Here is a 16,177-nt window from a genome sequence, read left to right as displayed (position 1 = left end):
TTGTGTGTGGGTTGGGAGACGGGAGAATGTAAAACTGGTCAAGAAGCCTGGAATATTCTGCATAGAGACAGGCTAGACCACCGGCCCTGAGTGGAATCTGCCACTTCAGCCCAATCCAGAGTCTGGCCCCGCGGTGCCGACCTGCCAGCCCGTGTGTCATTTTCTGTGTTGCAGAGTGACAAGTCCCAGGTGGCATCTCCACTGAGCTGACAGTGTGCAGCTTAAGTCTGGCCCACCCTGCTCCCCGGGGGAGCGCTTGTGTGTGACACTCTGACCTCAGTTTAAAGATAGGACAAATGACACAACCCCCGAGTCGGCCCGGCTGAACATGAGACATCACACGTAGTGACAGCTGCTCCTCCTAGAAACCCAATTTAGTCATTTGGCTGCAAGGTAGCTTAATCACAGGAGAGAATAAATAGAAAGGCATGCCTCTAATGCTTTCTTCTGTGTGCATATTTCATGACTGCAAAGACTGTTTAGTCTACTTCTCAAGGGAACTGGAAAATAGACGTAAAAAACTCAGCAAAATCTGAACTGTATTTTAATGTAAAAAATGAAAACCAAAAAGCCCCAGCTAAGTGCACACTGTAATTCACAAATCTGATTTGGAAGGCTTTAAGTTCAAGAACGAGCCAAGTGTTCGACAGAGAATTGAGTTTGAATTCCCTTTTCCAACTAGGCTTAGTTCCCAAATGAAACTAAATCATCAGGATGCCTAACAGGACTCAGTGAGAACGTTCGTTTCTCCTCTGTACTCAGGACTTCATCCTCTGCGTGTGCAGGGAAGGCGTCCACCTTGCTTTGCTGTGTTAATTACAGGCACATACTCTGTTGTGATTCCTGCACGACGGTCCTTCAACCACTCATCTTGCTGGGTGCTCTAGTGTTTAAAATGTCTTGCACCTTGGGGAGGAAGGAGTGGCACCTGGACTTGCCTGTTCGCTGCATTGTTCTGCTTGCCCTGGATCCCCCTCTAGGTCCCCGTCACCTCACGGGCGGGGGATTCGTTTTTGTGGTCCATGCAAATCATACTCTAGATTACCTCCATGCCCATTGAGATGTGGGTGCTCCGAAATGATGGGGAGGAAGCAAAATGCCCTGTTGTTTTACTTCCTAATTTAGCTCAGCCCTCCAGAGAGGGACCGTGCCGTTTTAAGCAGCAGCAGCTGCCCAGAAGTATTGATGTTAAGCCAGATCCAAAAATCTGGTTCAGCCGCCAAAGCTGCGAGCAGAGGACGTGCCTCCAGACTGGGTGTTTATGAAGGGCTCCAGGTGCCGCTTTCCTGCCCCAAGGCATCCGGGTTCGGTCCACGTTCAGAACGTGGGACTCCGTGGTTCAAAGTCAGGGACTCGGCACTCCCCTTCCTCGTCTGAGATTCAGGGCCCCTCACGTGCAGAGAGCTGCCTGTGTCTAGCCCTGGCTGGGTAAGGAAGGAAAACCTGTCAATGTAAGGAAGGCCGTTTCCTTGAAATGTTTGGACTTCTGTTCACTGAAAACCACGCGTCCATGGACACCTGAGGCTGATCATGACAACTGTCTGGGCTTCAGCGCTTGATTTCAGAAATTTCTACTGAGATTTGCAGGAAAAGTGTCTCCGTGCCCTTGCTTCCCTCCAACGGTCGTCTTCCTCAGCAGCCTCGGGGGCCCTCCCTCTCCCCACTGGGTTACTCATTGGCTCCGATTGTGGAGTGACAGGTGTACTCCTTCGCTGGGGAGATGTGCTATGAATTCACTCAAAAGGCAAAATGTGCTCTGAGCGCCCAAGAGAACAAGCGTGGGTTCTAATTTAAGCAGGTGCCCAGGTCCAGGGGTCTGGAGGCCGGGAAATGAGTTTTGAGAGCCTGTCCAGGGCGGGCAGGGCCGCAGCGGCTCCACCATTGCCCTGACCTGCAGGCACCCCTGTCGTCAGAAAGAGGCAGATAGAACAGACACTTAGAATCTACGCGAATCGCTATGTTTCGCTAGTTATGGAGGAAGGGGTTTCTCGCATCCATATCTGAATCTGGGGAGAAGCAGGGAGGGCGGGGGTCTGGGCGGGTGCCCACTGCCGCCGCGCGCCAAGCGTGGGAAGAGCCATGCAGCAGGTCTGAGCGCGGGGCGCCCGGGCAGCAAGGGTGCAGGGACCATGGGGACCCCGACGGGCCCGCCCTGCTGGGAATGTGACTGAGGTTCCCATAGTCGTTCTCAGGTGTACCACCCAGATACCTATGTTTGTGATTTCACTGCAATCAGGACGCTTATGCCAACTTCATACAAACAAAGGGGGGAAACAAAGCAAGCTGGCAGCTTGCCTCCGGTGAGGTTTACACGCTGACCGCGGACCGAATCTGTGCGTTGACAACACAGGAAGTCGGCGTGCCCGCTGCAGCCCCACCAGGTGGGTTTCTCATGCACCATGAAACCCACTCTGTCTTCTCCCAGAACCGCCGGGACTGATGTTGAAATACTGGTGGAACATAATGTTTTTAATTTCACACCTCACAGGGCACAGTTGAATGCTTTGGAACAGCGTAAACAAAAGTCAGGCCAAGCACTGCGGATGGACGAGTGGGAAGGGGGAAAGTGGCTTCCCCTGCGGCCCGTGTCCAGGTTTGCGAGGGCATCGAGAACTAACGGGTGGGCTAAGGCCACGGGATGTGTTTCCGGTGTTTTGGCCACTGACACCCGTCTCTTCTGACAAACACGTGTTAACACTGGGTGCAGCAAACGCATCTCTTTCTGAGGCTCCATCGGGAGACCACGTCTTACTTCTTCCTGGATTTCTGTTTGGTGGTGTCGTAGGCGCGAACTATTTCTTCCTGAGTCACGGCTCCGTGCTCCTCCTGCGAGAAGGCGTATCCATCTGGAAGAGGAGCACAGAGGGCCTGGGTAAGAGGGACGACTAGGAGAAGCTGCTTCTGGGGGGGGCTGCCGCCGAGCTTCTACACACTGGCCTCCGTAGCCTTGGATGGGGGTCCAGAGGCCTGTGACCCCCTTGAAGGGGCGGGTGGCCAAGAGTGGGCAGAGGCCGAGTGGTTCTGTGCTGGTGGGATGGGCAGGGCTCAGAGGGGTGGCCTCCCATTTCTGCCTGTGCAGCATAATCAGTGGGTCACTGGTCCATGGCTGCACTTCCCCACCACCAGTCAAGGGGAAAGGCAAAGTCATTCTGCGCCGGAAATGTCCCAATCCACCTGAAGCTGCAGGCCAGTCGGTAATTTATGAAGCTGTAAACATGCCAGGTAAATAGGCACATGCTAACAGTAAAGGCTGGCAAAGTGCACAGTGCTGGGAGCTTGCCTCACTGAAATCATATGGATTTGGACCAGTAATACATTACAGCGGGTTTACTTTTGGGTAAAGAAAGAAAAAGATCACTAGATAAAGTCAAGAGGAATTTAATGATTGGCCCAGTGGCTACAGAAAGACTGCTTTTTACAATCATTTCCAATAATGATGCCGGTAACAATAGCAGACAGTTATCGAATGCTCTGTGTCTCAGGCACTGTTATATGTACTACGCACACATAGCTCAGTTCTTCCTCCCGACAGCCCTATGAGATGGGTGAGAGTTCTTCCCATGTCACAGGTGGGGAAACTGAGGCACAAGGTGATGTCATGACTTGCCCAAGGGCCGGCGCTCTCCTGCAGCTCCGTCCTGAGGTTCTGAGACGGGGTTAGCATTCACAGACCAAGGCAGGGCTGTCCCTCCTAACTGGTCCTTCCCACAGGAGGGACATTTGCAGGAGTCCCTCTCTGTTGACCGACCCTTCTGGGTCAGGGGTATGGAAATGTTCCGCAGCTGGATTCGACCTTCTGAGCAAAAGACATCACAGGCAACAGCCTGCCTCTTGTCTGTGCATATTTATGACTGTTACTGGAGCTGTTAGTTCGTCATAGCCTTTAAAGGAGAAGAAATCAGAAATTTTGCCCATGTATCATCCTGGATTCTTTTTTTTTTTTTTTAATTTTATTGATATATTGGAGTATAGCTGATTAACAATGTTGTGTTAATTTCAGGTGTACAGCAAAGTGATACAGTTATACATGTACCTATTCTTTTTCAAATTCTTTTCCCATTTAGGTTATTACAGAGTATTGAGCAGAGTTCCCTGTGCTATGTCCTTGTTGGTTATCTGTTTTAAATAGAGCAGTGTGACATGTCAGTCCCTAACTCCTAATCTGTCCCTACACCCCCTCACCCCTGGTTCCATAAGTTCACTCTCTAAGTCTGTGAGTCTGTTTCTGTTTTGTAAGTACGGTCATTTGTACCATTTTTTTAGATCCTGCATATAAGTGATATCGTGTGATATTTGTCTTTGGCTGACTTACTTCACTTAGTATGATAATCTCCAGGTCCATCCATGTTGCTGCAAATGGCATTATTTCATTCTTTTTAATGGCCTTGTAATATTCCATTGTCTATATGTACCACATCTTCTTTATCCGTTCATCTGTCAGTGGACATTTAGGTTGCTTCCATGACCTGGCTATTGTAAACATTGCTGCAATGAACATTGGGGTGCATGTATCCTTTTGAACCATGTTTTTCTCCAGATATTATGCCCAGGAGTGGGATTGCTGGATCATAGGGTAGCTCTGTTTTTAGCTTCTTAAGGAACCTCCACACTGTTCTCTGTAGTGGCTGCACCAACTTACATTCCCACCGACAGTGTACGAGGGTTCCCTTTTCTCTGTACCCTCTCCAGTATTTCTCGTTTGCAGACTTTTTTGATGATGGCCATTCTGACTGGTGTGAGGTGATATCTCATTGTAGTTTTGATTTGCATTTCTCTAATTAACGACGTTGAGCATTTTCTCATGTGCCTCTTGGCCGTGTGTATGTCTTCTTTCAAGAAATGCCTATTTAGGTCTTCTACCTATTTTCTGATTGGGTTGTTTGTCTTTTTGATATTGAGCCATATGAGATGTTTATAAATTTTGGATATTAACCCCTTGTCGGTTGCATCATTTGCAAGTATTTTCTCCCATTCTGATGGCTGTTTTTTCTTTTGTTTGCGGTTTCCTTTGCTGTCAAAAGCTTTTGAGTTTAATTAGGTCCCATTGGTTTATTTTCGTTTTTATTTCCATTACTCTAGGAAATGTATCAAAAAAGATACTGATGCAATTTATATCAAAGAGTGTTCTGCCTATGTTTTCCTCTAAGAATTTTATGGTATCTGGTCTTACATTTAGGTCTTTAATCCATTTTGAGTTTATTTTTGTGTATGGTGTTAAAAAATGTTCTAATTTTTTTTTTTTGTATGTAGCTGTCCAGTTTTCCTAGTACCATTTATTGAAGAGACTGTCTTCTCTATTGTGTAGTCTTGCCTCCTTTGTCATAGATTAATTGACCATAGGTGTGTGGGTTTATTTCTGGGCTTTCTATCCTGTTCCATTGATCTATATTTCTATCTCTGTACTAGTACCACAGTTTTGATGATTGTAGCTTTGTAGTATAGTCTGAAGTCAGGGAGCCTGATCCCTCCAGCTCTGTTTTTCTTTCTCAAGATTGCTTCGGCTATTCGGGTTCTTTTGTGTCTCCATACAAATTTTAAGATTTTTTTTGTTCTAGGTCTGTGCAAAATGCCACTGGTAATTTGATAGAGGTTGCACTGAATCTGTAGATTGCCTTGGGGTAGTATAGTCGTTTTGACAATATTGATTCTCCCAATCCAAGAATATGGTATATCTTTCCATCTGTTTGTGTCATCTTTGATTTCTTTCTTCTTACAGTTTTTGGAGTACAGGTCTTTTGCCTCCTTAGGTAGGTTTATTTGTAGGCATTTTATTCTTTTTGATGTGATGGTAAATGGGATTGTTTCTTTAATTTCTCTTGCAACTTTACCAAATTCATTGATGAACTCTAGTAATTTTCTGGTTGCATCTTTAGGATTTTCTATATGCATTGGGTTTGCCAAAAAATTCGTTTGGGTCTTTCCATAGGATGTTATGAAAACACCCAAACGAAGTTTTTGGCCAACCCAATGGTATCATGTCATCTGCAAACAGTGACAGTTTTACTTCTTTTCCAATTTGGATTACCTTTATTTCCTTTTTTTCTCTGATTGCCATGGCTAGAACTTCCAAAACTATGTTGAATAAAAGCGGTGAGACTGGACATCCATGTCTTGTTCCTGATCTTAGAGGAAATGCTTTCAGCTTTTCACCATTGAGTATGATGTTAGCTGTAGGGCTGTCATATATGGCCTTTATTATGCTGAGGTAGGTTCCCTCTTTGCCCACTTTCTGGAGAGTTTTTATCAGAGTGCTGAATTTTGTCAAAAGATTTTTCTGCATCTATTGAGATGATCACATGGTTTTTATTCTTCAATTTATTGATGTGATGTATCACACTGATTGATTTGTGGGTAATGAAAAATCCTTGCATCCCTGGGATAAATCCCACTTGATCATGGTGTATGATCCTTTTAATGCATTGTTGGATTTGGATTGCTAGTAGTTTGTTGAGGATTTTTGTGTCTATGTTCATCAGTGATATTGGCCTGTAATTTTCTTGTTTTGTGGTATCTTTGTCAGGGTTTTGGTATCAGGATGATGGTGGCCTCATAGAATGAGTTTGGGAGTTTTCATTCCTCTGCAATTTTTTGGAATAGTTTCAGAAGGCTAGGTATTGACTCTTCTCTAAATGTTTGATAGGATTCACCTGTGAAGCCACTTGGTCCTCAACTTTTGTTTGTTGGGAGTTTTTTTTAATCACAGTTTCAATTTCAGTACTTGTGATTGGTCTGTTCATATTTTCTATTTCTTCCTGGTTCAGTCTCGGGAGATTGTACCTTTCTAAGAATTTGCCCATTTCTTCCAGGTTGTCCATTTTATTGGCATACAGTTGCTTGTAGTAGTCTCATGATCCTTTGTATTTCTGTGGTGCCTGTTGTAACTTCTCCTTTTTCATTTCTGATTTTATTGATTTGAGCCCTCTCCCTCTTCTTCTTGATGGGTCTAAAGGTTTATCAATTTTATCTTTTCAAAAAACCAGCTTTTAGTTTCATTGATCTTTTCTGTTGTTTTCTTTGTCTCCATTTCATTTATTTCTGTTCTGACCTTTATAATTTTTTTCCTTCTGCTAACTTTGGGTTTTGTTTGTTCTTTCTCTAGTTGCTTTAGGTATAAGGTTAGGTTGTTTATTTGAGATTTTTCTTGTTTCCTGAGGTAAGATTGTAATTGCAATAAACTTCCCACTTAGGACTGCTTTTGCCGTGTCCCATAGGTTTTGGATCATTGTGCTTTCATTTTCATTTGTCTCTAGATATTTTTTGATTTACTCTTTTGTTTCTTCAGTGATCCATTGGTTGTTCAGTAGTATATTATTTAGCCTCCACGTGTTTGTGTTTTTTATAGTTTTTTTCCTTGTAGTTTATTTCTAATCTCATAGTGGTGTGGTCGGAAAAGATGCTTGATACGATTTCAATTTTCTTAAATTTACCGAGGCTTGCTTTGTGGCCCAGCATGTGATCAGTCCTGGAGAATGTTCCATGTGCACTTGAGAATAATGTGTATTCTGCTGCTTTTGGATGGAATGCTCTATAAATATCAATTAAGTCCATTTGGTCTAATGTGTCATTTAAGGCCTGTGTTTCCTTTTTGACTTTCTGTCTGATCTGTTCATTGATGAACGTGGTGTGCTAAAGTCCCCCACTATTATTGTGTTACTGTTGATTTCTCTTTTTATGGCAGTTAGTATTTGCCTTATATGTTGAGGCGCCCCTATGTTGGGTGCATATATATTTACAATTGTTATATCTTCTTCTTGGATCGATCCTTTGATCATTATGTAATGTCCTTCTTTGTCTCTTGTAACAGTCTTTATTTTAAAGTCTATTTTGTCTGATATGAGTATTGCTATTTCCAGCTTTCTTTTGATTTCCATTTGCATGGAACGTCTTTTTCCATCCCCTTGCTTTCAGTCTGTATGTGTCCCTAGATCTGAAGTGGGCTTCCTGTATACAGCGTATGTATGGGTCTTGTTTTTGTATCCATTTACCCAGCCTTTGTCTTTTGGTTGGAGCATTTAATCCATTTACCTTTAAGGTAATTATTGATATGTATGTTCTTACTGCCATTTTGTTAATTGTTTTGGATTTTTGTAGGTCTTTTTTCTTCCCTTCCTCTTTTGTTCTCTTCTCTTGTGATTTGATGACTAACTTTAGTGTTGTGTTTGGATTCCTTTTCCTTTTTTGTGTGTGTATCTATTGTAGGTTTTTGGTTTGCAGTTACCATGAGGTTTTGATATAGCAGTCTGTATATAAACAAGATTGTTTTAAATTGCTGGTCTTTTAATTTCAAACGCATTTCCAATATCCTGCAATTGTGCTCCACTCTTCTCATGATTGCTGGTTTTGATATCATATTTGTGTGCAATTTCTTACCTCTACTGTATGTTTGCGTTTACTCGTGAGCTGTTCTGTTCATAATTTTCATGTTTTCTAGTTGTGGCCTTTTCTTTGCTGCCTAGAGAAGTTCCTTTAGCATTTGTTGCAAAGCTGGCCTGGTGGTGCTGCATTCTCTTAGCTTTTGCTTGTCTGTAAAGCTTTTGATTTTTCTATCAAATCTGAATGAGAGCCTTGCTGGGTAGAGTATTTTTAGTTTAGTTTCTTGCCTTTCATCACTTTAAATATATCATGCCACTCCCTTCTGGCCTGCAGAGTTTCTGTTGAGAAATCAGCTTATAACTTTAGGGGAGAGTTCCCTTGTACATTACTTGTTGGTTCTGTCTTGCCGCTTTTTTTTCTTTGTCTATGGTTTTTGTCAGTTTGTGTCTTGGCATGTTCCTCCTTGGGTTTATTGTCCCTAGGACTCTCTGTGCTTCCTGGACTTGGGTGACTGTTTCCTTTCCCATGTTAGGGAAGTTTTCAGCTATTAGCTCTTCAAATACTTTCTCAGGTTCAGAACTTTCACTCCTGTGGGAGAACTTGTGGTATAATTATTTTCCAGTTTGTGGGCTGCCTACCCGGTGGGTATGGTATTTGATTTTATCATGATTTCTCCCCTCCTACTGTCTTGTTTGTGGCGGCTTCTTTGCTTTTGGATGTAGGGTGTCTTTTCTGGTAGGTTCCAGCGTTTTTTTGTTGATGTTGTTCAGCAGTTAGTTGTGATTTTGATGTTTCTCTAAGAAGAGGTGAGCTCATGTTCTTCTACTCTGCCATCTTGTGACCCTTCATCCTGGATTCTTACTTTACTCAGACATTTGGCTTAAAAAGGAAAGTTTCTGGACTATAGAGACATACAGTAGCAATGTATAAAAAAGTCCTCGTGGGGATGGAGGAGAGGAAGTGACTTCCTGCTCTGATCACACTGTAACCCGAGTCTCCATCCCCCCCCAGGGCTGGCCGGCCGGGTGGCCAGCTCTTCCCGAGAGCATGCCTTTCAGCCTGAGAGGACCCCGGGGCTCAGGAGGGCCACCCTGCGAGGCAGGAGGTGTGGGCTGGGCTGCAGAGGGGGCCTGGGAGCCGCTGAGGACACGGCTGGGCAGCGGGGAGCAGGTGGGAGTGAACGCAAAGCGAGAACAGAGGTGCCCCCATGGGACGTCGGTCGAGCTGCTCACCTGCATTTCTAACAAGACCAAACCCACAACCCAAAGGCCCCACCCCGGGACAGCAGCCCGAGGGCAGCGTGAGCCCCTCCAGCCGGCGCGGGCAGGCGGCTCATCCTGCCCTGGGTGGCCCTGGCGCTCCTGGGCTTCCTCACGGCCCACTGCTTCCTACCAGGAGGCTGTGCTGGGTCTCCCAGCCTCGGGGGCTGCCTGGGATCTGAAGAGGAAACGCCTCCTCTCGCCTATGAGCTGTGGGTCGGAGGTGATGGACGAGGAAACCTCCTGAAACCCGTGTGGCCGCGGGCACTGCAGCCCGCTGTCCAGGCCCCAGTGTGCTCTTTGCGCCGTGTCTTGGCTGCCGCGACGTACCAGACCAGCTGCCTCTGCCTGGCCATTTCAGAGCAAATGGAGCGGGTAGCACCGTCTCCCCCAGCAGCAAGGCTGGGCTCTGGACGGCACCCACCTTCCCGCCTCCCGCAGGGGATGTTTCTAGACATGTCGGTTGTTTCCCGAGCCGGCCCCAGAGCTGTGCTCGGATCCCCCGTGCTGCTGGGTGGTGGGCCTGCCACCCAGGGGGACGCTTCCCTGCGGGAGGGGCCCTGACCCCGAGAGATGGGGACACCGTGTAGCTGCTCTTCCCTCCCCAGGGAGGTAGGTGACCGCGGGGCTGTCTGTCCCGAGCTGGCCGTCCCCGCCCTGCTTTCACGGTAGAGCCGAGCCCGGGGCCGAGGCGCCGGAGAGAAGCGCTCGTTCCAATCCTCGCTTGGCTGTGACTTGGCCACAGAACCGGGGCCCTTTAAGCTCTCCGTCTTCTTGGTTTACTTTTCTGTAAAATGAATGGGCTGGACTGGGCCAGGCCCAGGCCCAGGCCCAGGCCCTCCCAGCTCCTATCCACCACATGGGCGCCAGCATGGTTCCTTGGCTGGTGACGCCCAGGCCACAGAGCCCTCTCCTGTGGTCGGGGCTAATTCTACACTTGGCGCCCGGAGAGGAGGCCTCTATTCCAGGCCAGGGACGAAGGAGCCTGTCTTGACAGTCAGCCCAAACAGAGCAATTGCTACCTGCTTTTTAATGTGTTTTTTCTGGGGGGGGTGGTGCAGGGGAAGGAATGAAGGGGACTTGCTGAGACGTAAACATGAACATTGTTTGGGACTGTCCTTTTGGGAAAAGCATCTGGAATTGTCTACCCCTGTTCAGGTGGAAGGGGCAACCACCCTGTCTTTATTTGTTGTTTTCTACTCAGATCCGCCTGTACCTGCGGGACGCCAGCTGCAGTGGTCTCCGCAGCTCCTGTTTGTCTCATGGGCACAAGGGCCGTCCAGTGGGATAACTCAGCCCCTCTGGGGTGGGAGGGGTTTCTAGGCAACTGTCATAAGGGACAGCAGAGGGAAGCTTCTGGTTCGATAGCAAATCTCTTCTCCCAGGGTCAGCAGAGTGCCCAGAGGCCACTACCAGAGGGCTTCTCCACCAGCTAGCTGCCTTGGGTGCATCCACCATCATGTTTCCAAAATGGGCACCAGGACGTTCTTAGTCTCTACTGAGCTTAAGTGGACTTTGAGTTCAAGAAAGAAAGGAGAGTGGCCCGATAGGGTGGTCCTGGGAGCACGGGCATCTCTGTGATTCAGATAAATATTTTCCTCTTAGAAACGAAGCCTGGTAGGGGTTAGAGCAGGACGACAGGGCCTGTAATCACCCAGCCAGCCTCTGCCTGCCCAGCCTGACAAAGACACACCATCCGTTCACTAGCTCCTGCCTGATGGACATTTAACTGCCATTATTTGCATCCACACTCAGAGGGAGCACCTGGCTCTTAGCATTTCCCACAGTCATTCATCTTCAGGAAGTCCTGACAGCTAGGAAGGAATGATGGGGGCCTGGAGAAAGCACTCAATGGACCAGACCTTCCTAAATGCTCAGCCACGGCCAGGATCTGGCGATAGGATTCGGGTAGGTGGAAGGGCAGGTGCATTTCTTATTTGTTTTGTCTTCCTCTGGTAGAACGTTTGGTGAAGTCCATAAAATCAGGTCATTTTTTTCCCCATTATTTTGGAATAAAACTTACTTCCCTGAAGTAGCATTGTTTTGAATCTGAGCTCTCATAACATCTTAATGAAAGTAGCTATTTCCTGTCTGGAAAAAGACTCCTAATAGCAATGGAAATTGGGAACACCATGTGGATGGTAAGGAAATTAGACCGTGTAGGAAACAATGAGCTCAGTTGCTAATACTGTGTGCGGGTGGTCCATCAGAACAAGTGCTCCAAGACTAGGGCTTTTCCTTCCGGTTTCCTGGGAAGACTGAGGCCGGAGACACGCAGAGGCCAGGAGCCCCTCCCAGTGCTTGATGGCCTTCTCTGGTGGTCCGTGAATGAAACACCCTGGTATCCATTAGGGTCCTACTCCTAGTTGCTGAGTGTCTTTAAAATGTGGTGTGATTTTAGCAGCTTGCCTATTTTTTGTATTTGTTCATCAGAATTTTGTTTTGGTCCTTCAAAATACTGAGAGTTCATAAAACGTTTTGTAGTAGTTTTAAGACCCTTTATGGCACTCCCACGAAAGCTCTCGCGCCGTCTTTGCTCTCAGTGTCTATTCTTTCTCTGGTCGGACGCCGCACGACACGAGCCCTGCGTTTAGGGAACCAGCACTCATGTTCTCTGTGCCCATCACCGTGAAGCCTCACAGGCTGTGTAAGATGTATGTGATTGTATTTTTCTCCTCAGAGGAGAAAACAGACGTTTAGAGAAATCTGTAAGTAAGTGGCCTAAAGTTATTCAATTAGTGGCAGAAAAGACAAGTAATACCTAACATTTGGACTCCATGCTGTCAGGCTCTGTTCCAGGCACTTTATGTGTACAGTCTCAGTGAATCCTCCCAATAACCCCAGGGAGGTTCTCACGTCATCTGTTCTAAAGGTGTAGGAACAGAGGGGTTAACTTACCTAAGGTCACAAAGCGGCAGAGCTGGGGACAGGACCGCAGGCAGCCCGGCTCTGAGGTGGAGCCCCGGACCTCGTGGCTGGGACCCCGCCACCCAGCCTCCTCTGGACTCAACCTCTCTCGAGGGTCAGAGGCCGTGGCTGGGCCCTGGGCTCTGCGGGGCCACTTACTGCGCCGACCTGAGGCTCGGCCAGGTGTCTTGGGGCAGAGAAGCCTCAGAGAATGCAGGGCATGTGGGCCCTGCAGGGAGCTGCTGCAGCCCCTTCTCCCACGGGGATGTCCAGGCGGGGGTGGTCACTGACGGCCATGACGTCCCACCTGTTCCTTTCCTTCCCTCTGTTGAGAAAGTCTGCAAAGATCTGTTCACGGTGCGGGGACGGAGCTCAGCTGAGCTGGGCAGAGATCCTCCAGTACCTGTCCTAAGGATGCAGTGATGCTTCACTTTCTAGCCCTTGTTTCTTTCTCAACTCAGGAGAGAAGGGAGAGCAGAAGTGGGGCGTCAGTTGAAGAGATGGGAGTGCAGGTGGGGATGAGGCAGGAGCCGGGGCCTCAGCTGGGGAAGGGAGGCCGCCCGCGCAGGGGCCCCTGCACTCGGCTGCAACACGCTCGCCTGCCTGGCAGCCCAGGGGCTGGACTGCAGGTGAGCCCACCCCCTCCCCGCGCTCCATCTGGTGTGCCCCCCCCCCCCCCCCCACCGCTCCTCTGGCCTCTGACGCATCCCCACAGACCCCGCTTGGCAGAAACCGGGCCTGGCCTCCAGCTGCAGGGGCGGGGCGGGGCACAGCCTTCCTGGGAAGACCACAGAGACTTTCCCCCGGTGATTGCCATTGTTGTGATTAATATGCCAGTAGCGTAGGGCTACTGTGGGGGGAACCATGTAAAAGTAGCATCACTTCAATCTTAGAAGGAATCTGATGGGGAGGCTGCCACAGGAGCTGAACCACATCAGATCTGACGTTTACGGGTCGCGTCTTTCAGACATTTGATTGGATCCCGGGGAATCGCCTACCCTCCGGCTGCACCTGCCTGGGGCCAGATACACCATTTCACTTCCGCGTGTAGAGCCTGGCAGTGGCCCGCGCCACGGGCCGGCGGGCTACTCACGTGGCACTGACTGCTGGAGGGAACCGCCCCGGACGTGGGTGGGCGGCGTCTTCCTGCCCAGCCTCTTGAGCAGCCGGTCTCGCTCGTTGGTCCTGGGGGCACATCACACACGGTCAGTCTCCGGCCACGCGGACACCTCTCGAAGGTGCTCAGAGGAAGAATGGCCTCAGGTCGTAAGGCGAAACAGACCGGGAAAAGGCTGCCCCACGTCAAGGAGAACGTCCCGTTCCGCCAGCTGCCCCTCTGTTTACAGCAGATGCTGCCTGGACGCCGCGAGAGCGGCTCCCTCCTCTGAAAACCGCGCTGCGCGCAGCCCGTCCCTACGCGACCCTCGGAGCCCCACCTGCCTCCTGACGGAAGGGGACCAGGGCCCCTGCCTCCCGGGCAAGGAGTGAGCCGTTGCTCCGGTGAACGGAAAGCTTCCCTTCCACCCGCCCCCAGGCCTGGAGCCTCGCCTGGGTGCCCCAGGACCCGGCCGGAGACAGCTTCCTTCGGCAGAACCTGATGCTTACTTTGAACCACAATGAAAACCAAGGTGAGTTTTCTTTGAAAACACAAGGATTAGGCGTTCTTCCTGCCTGTCCTGAAACGATCCCTCCTCCAAGGCTGCCGCTGCTCTGGGGCAATACGGAGGTTCTCCCTAGAGGACAGCTGGGCTTTACAATACCAACCAAAGGTGGGGGGTTGGGAAATGCTCGAAAATGGCCCTGATTTCCTGCTGCCGGGGTTGTCACCGGGCTTGCCCCCAGCAGACTGCAGTGTACAGCGTTGGCCGGCACCCTCTGTAACGGCTGAACTGTGCCCCTCCAGGATCTCAGGATGGGGCTGGATTACGAGATGCGGCCTTTAAAGATCTGATAAAGTTCACATGAGGTCATTGGGTTGGCCCTAATCCAGTCTAACTGGGGTGCTTATGAGGAGAGGAGATGAAGACACACACACACTGAGGGACGACCATGTGAGAACACAGGGAGAAGACGGCCTTCACCTGCAAGCAGAGGAGGGAGGCCTCGGAAGGAAGCAGCCCTGTAACACCTTTGCTCCGGAACTTCTGACCTCCAGAACCATGAGAAAATACACCTCTGTTGTTTAAGCCACCTGATGTGCAGCACTTTGCCATGGCAACGCGTACGTCCCCAGCCTGCTGTCTGTGGGAACTTGAGGACGCAGAAGTTGGAAGAGCTGCAGTGGCTTGTGGTCCAGAGCCCCTCCCCCCAGCCCGTCCAGGCCTGAGCCCAGGGTCCACTTCACGCTCCCCCAGGGCCTTTGCAGGGGGAGCACGGCCCGGCTACTCTCCACAGTCCTGTGAGCTGAAGCTCACTGTGCTCTTGGGTTTCTGCAAGAGAGCAGTTTCCGATCATCTTGGCTGAAAGAACAAGGTTGAATTCATCACCAGCTCAGGGCAAGCCCCAGCCTACCCGCCTTGGGAAGATGTCTGATGGCTGCTGAGAACACACACTTTTTCTGTCCCCTCACGCCGCCTCTCCCTTCCCTCTCATCTTTCCTTGCAGGGGCCACATTAAGCGCCCTGGGCCTTCTGAGCCGCAGGGATGAGCAGATGCGCTGTTCTCGTGTGGCCGCCTGACGCCCGCGGCTCCCGAGCTGGCTGCTCTCAGCCGCCCCCCCTGGGTGACCCGCACTGCCAGGCGGCTCCGAGCCCGGGGGAGAGGGGCCGCCTGAGGCCCTCCCCGCTGGGACCTTGGTGAGATGAAGGCATTATCGCCCCAGGAACTGAGGGGACACACTGGGCGCTCCCCCCCGCCTCTCCTGGACCCTCCGACGTTTCAGGTCCAGAAGGTCCTCCTAGCGATGGGGCTCGTGAGAACCTCACAGAAGGGAAGGGCTCTCTGAAACCACGCATCCTGGTCTCTTTTTTTATAATGAAATATCAAACACACAGAAACCAGCACAGTGAACGTCCACCAACCTGCTCAGCTTTAGCCAACGACAGCACCACCCTTTGACCCTGCTGTGTCCTGCAGCCCTTCCTCCCACGTGGGAAGGGGGACATGGGGCCAAGGAGACATGTCCACCAAGAGCCCACACCTGCCCCCAGCGCAAGTACGCGAGACCTTAGAAGTTCCTGCCCAAGCTGGCATCCAAGGCCAACCTGACCCCCTCGCTAGCTCCGTCTCCCTAGAAGTAGCTGGGGTCCACGCTGCGAGGCCTGTTGGGGGGCCAGAGGGTGGTTGTAGCACGGGACGTGTGGACTGGGACGTCCACACGCGAGGGCAAGTCCCCTCCCAGCGCAGGACAGAGCTGGGGTCGCGGGGGGGGGGGGGGTGGGTACACAGGGCAGCTACCTCTTCCCTGTGTTACCACCGTCTCCAGAGAATCTGGGCATCACGAGGCATTGTGGTCTTCACCCGGGTGCGTTAATCAAGGTACATGGCTATTACAACTTCCACACACTCAGATATAGCCTCCACTTGTACTCTTGCACCATGTCCTGTACACCATGTCCTGTGAGTGTTGGAAAAGCTGAAGCTAGAAAGGGGTATAAGAATAACATGTACCATTTATAGCATTCTATTATCTGTAGATGGTTTGAAAGCCATCTACTCACAAAGACATAGGAAAAAGTGAAGAAACACAATATTTACTT

General features: G+C 49.8%; 1 protein-coding gene across 1 annotated transcript in view; it reads right to left on the bottom strand.

The window, feature by feature from the left end:
• Positions 1 to 2,455: 2,455 nt before the first annotated feature.
• The window catches only part of LOC132352710 (phospholipid-transporting ATPase IB), a 441,016-nt gene continuing 427,294 nt past the window's right edge, over positions 2,456 to 16,177 (bottom strand). Inside the window, exons 37-38 of the mRNA XM_059903398.1 lie at positions 13,573 to 13,664; positions 2,456 to 2,846 (exon numbers count right to left, since the gene is read on the bottom strand). Of these exons, the coding sequence (XP_059759381.1) occupies positions 2,749 to 2,846; positions 13,573 to 13,664 (190 nt within the window). The 3' untranslated portion in view covers positions 2,456 to 2,748. The remainder of the gene's footprint in view (positions 2,847 to 13,572; positions 13,665 to 16,177) is intronic.

The sequence above is a fragment of the Balaenoptera ricei genome, chromosome 18 (assembly GCF_028023285.1).
Source record: "Balaenoptera ricei isolate mBalRic1 chromosome 18, mBalRic1.hap2, whole genome shotgun sequence".
Classification (NCBI taxonomy): Eukaryota; Metazoa; Chordata; class Mammalia; order Artiodactyla; family Balaenopteridae; genus Balaenoptera; species Balaenoptera ricei.
This window is presented reverse-complemented; position numbering and strand designations above follow the sequence as displayed.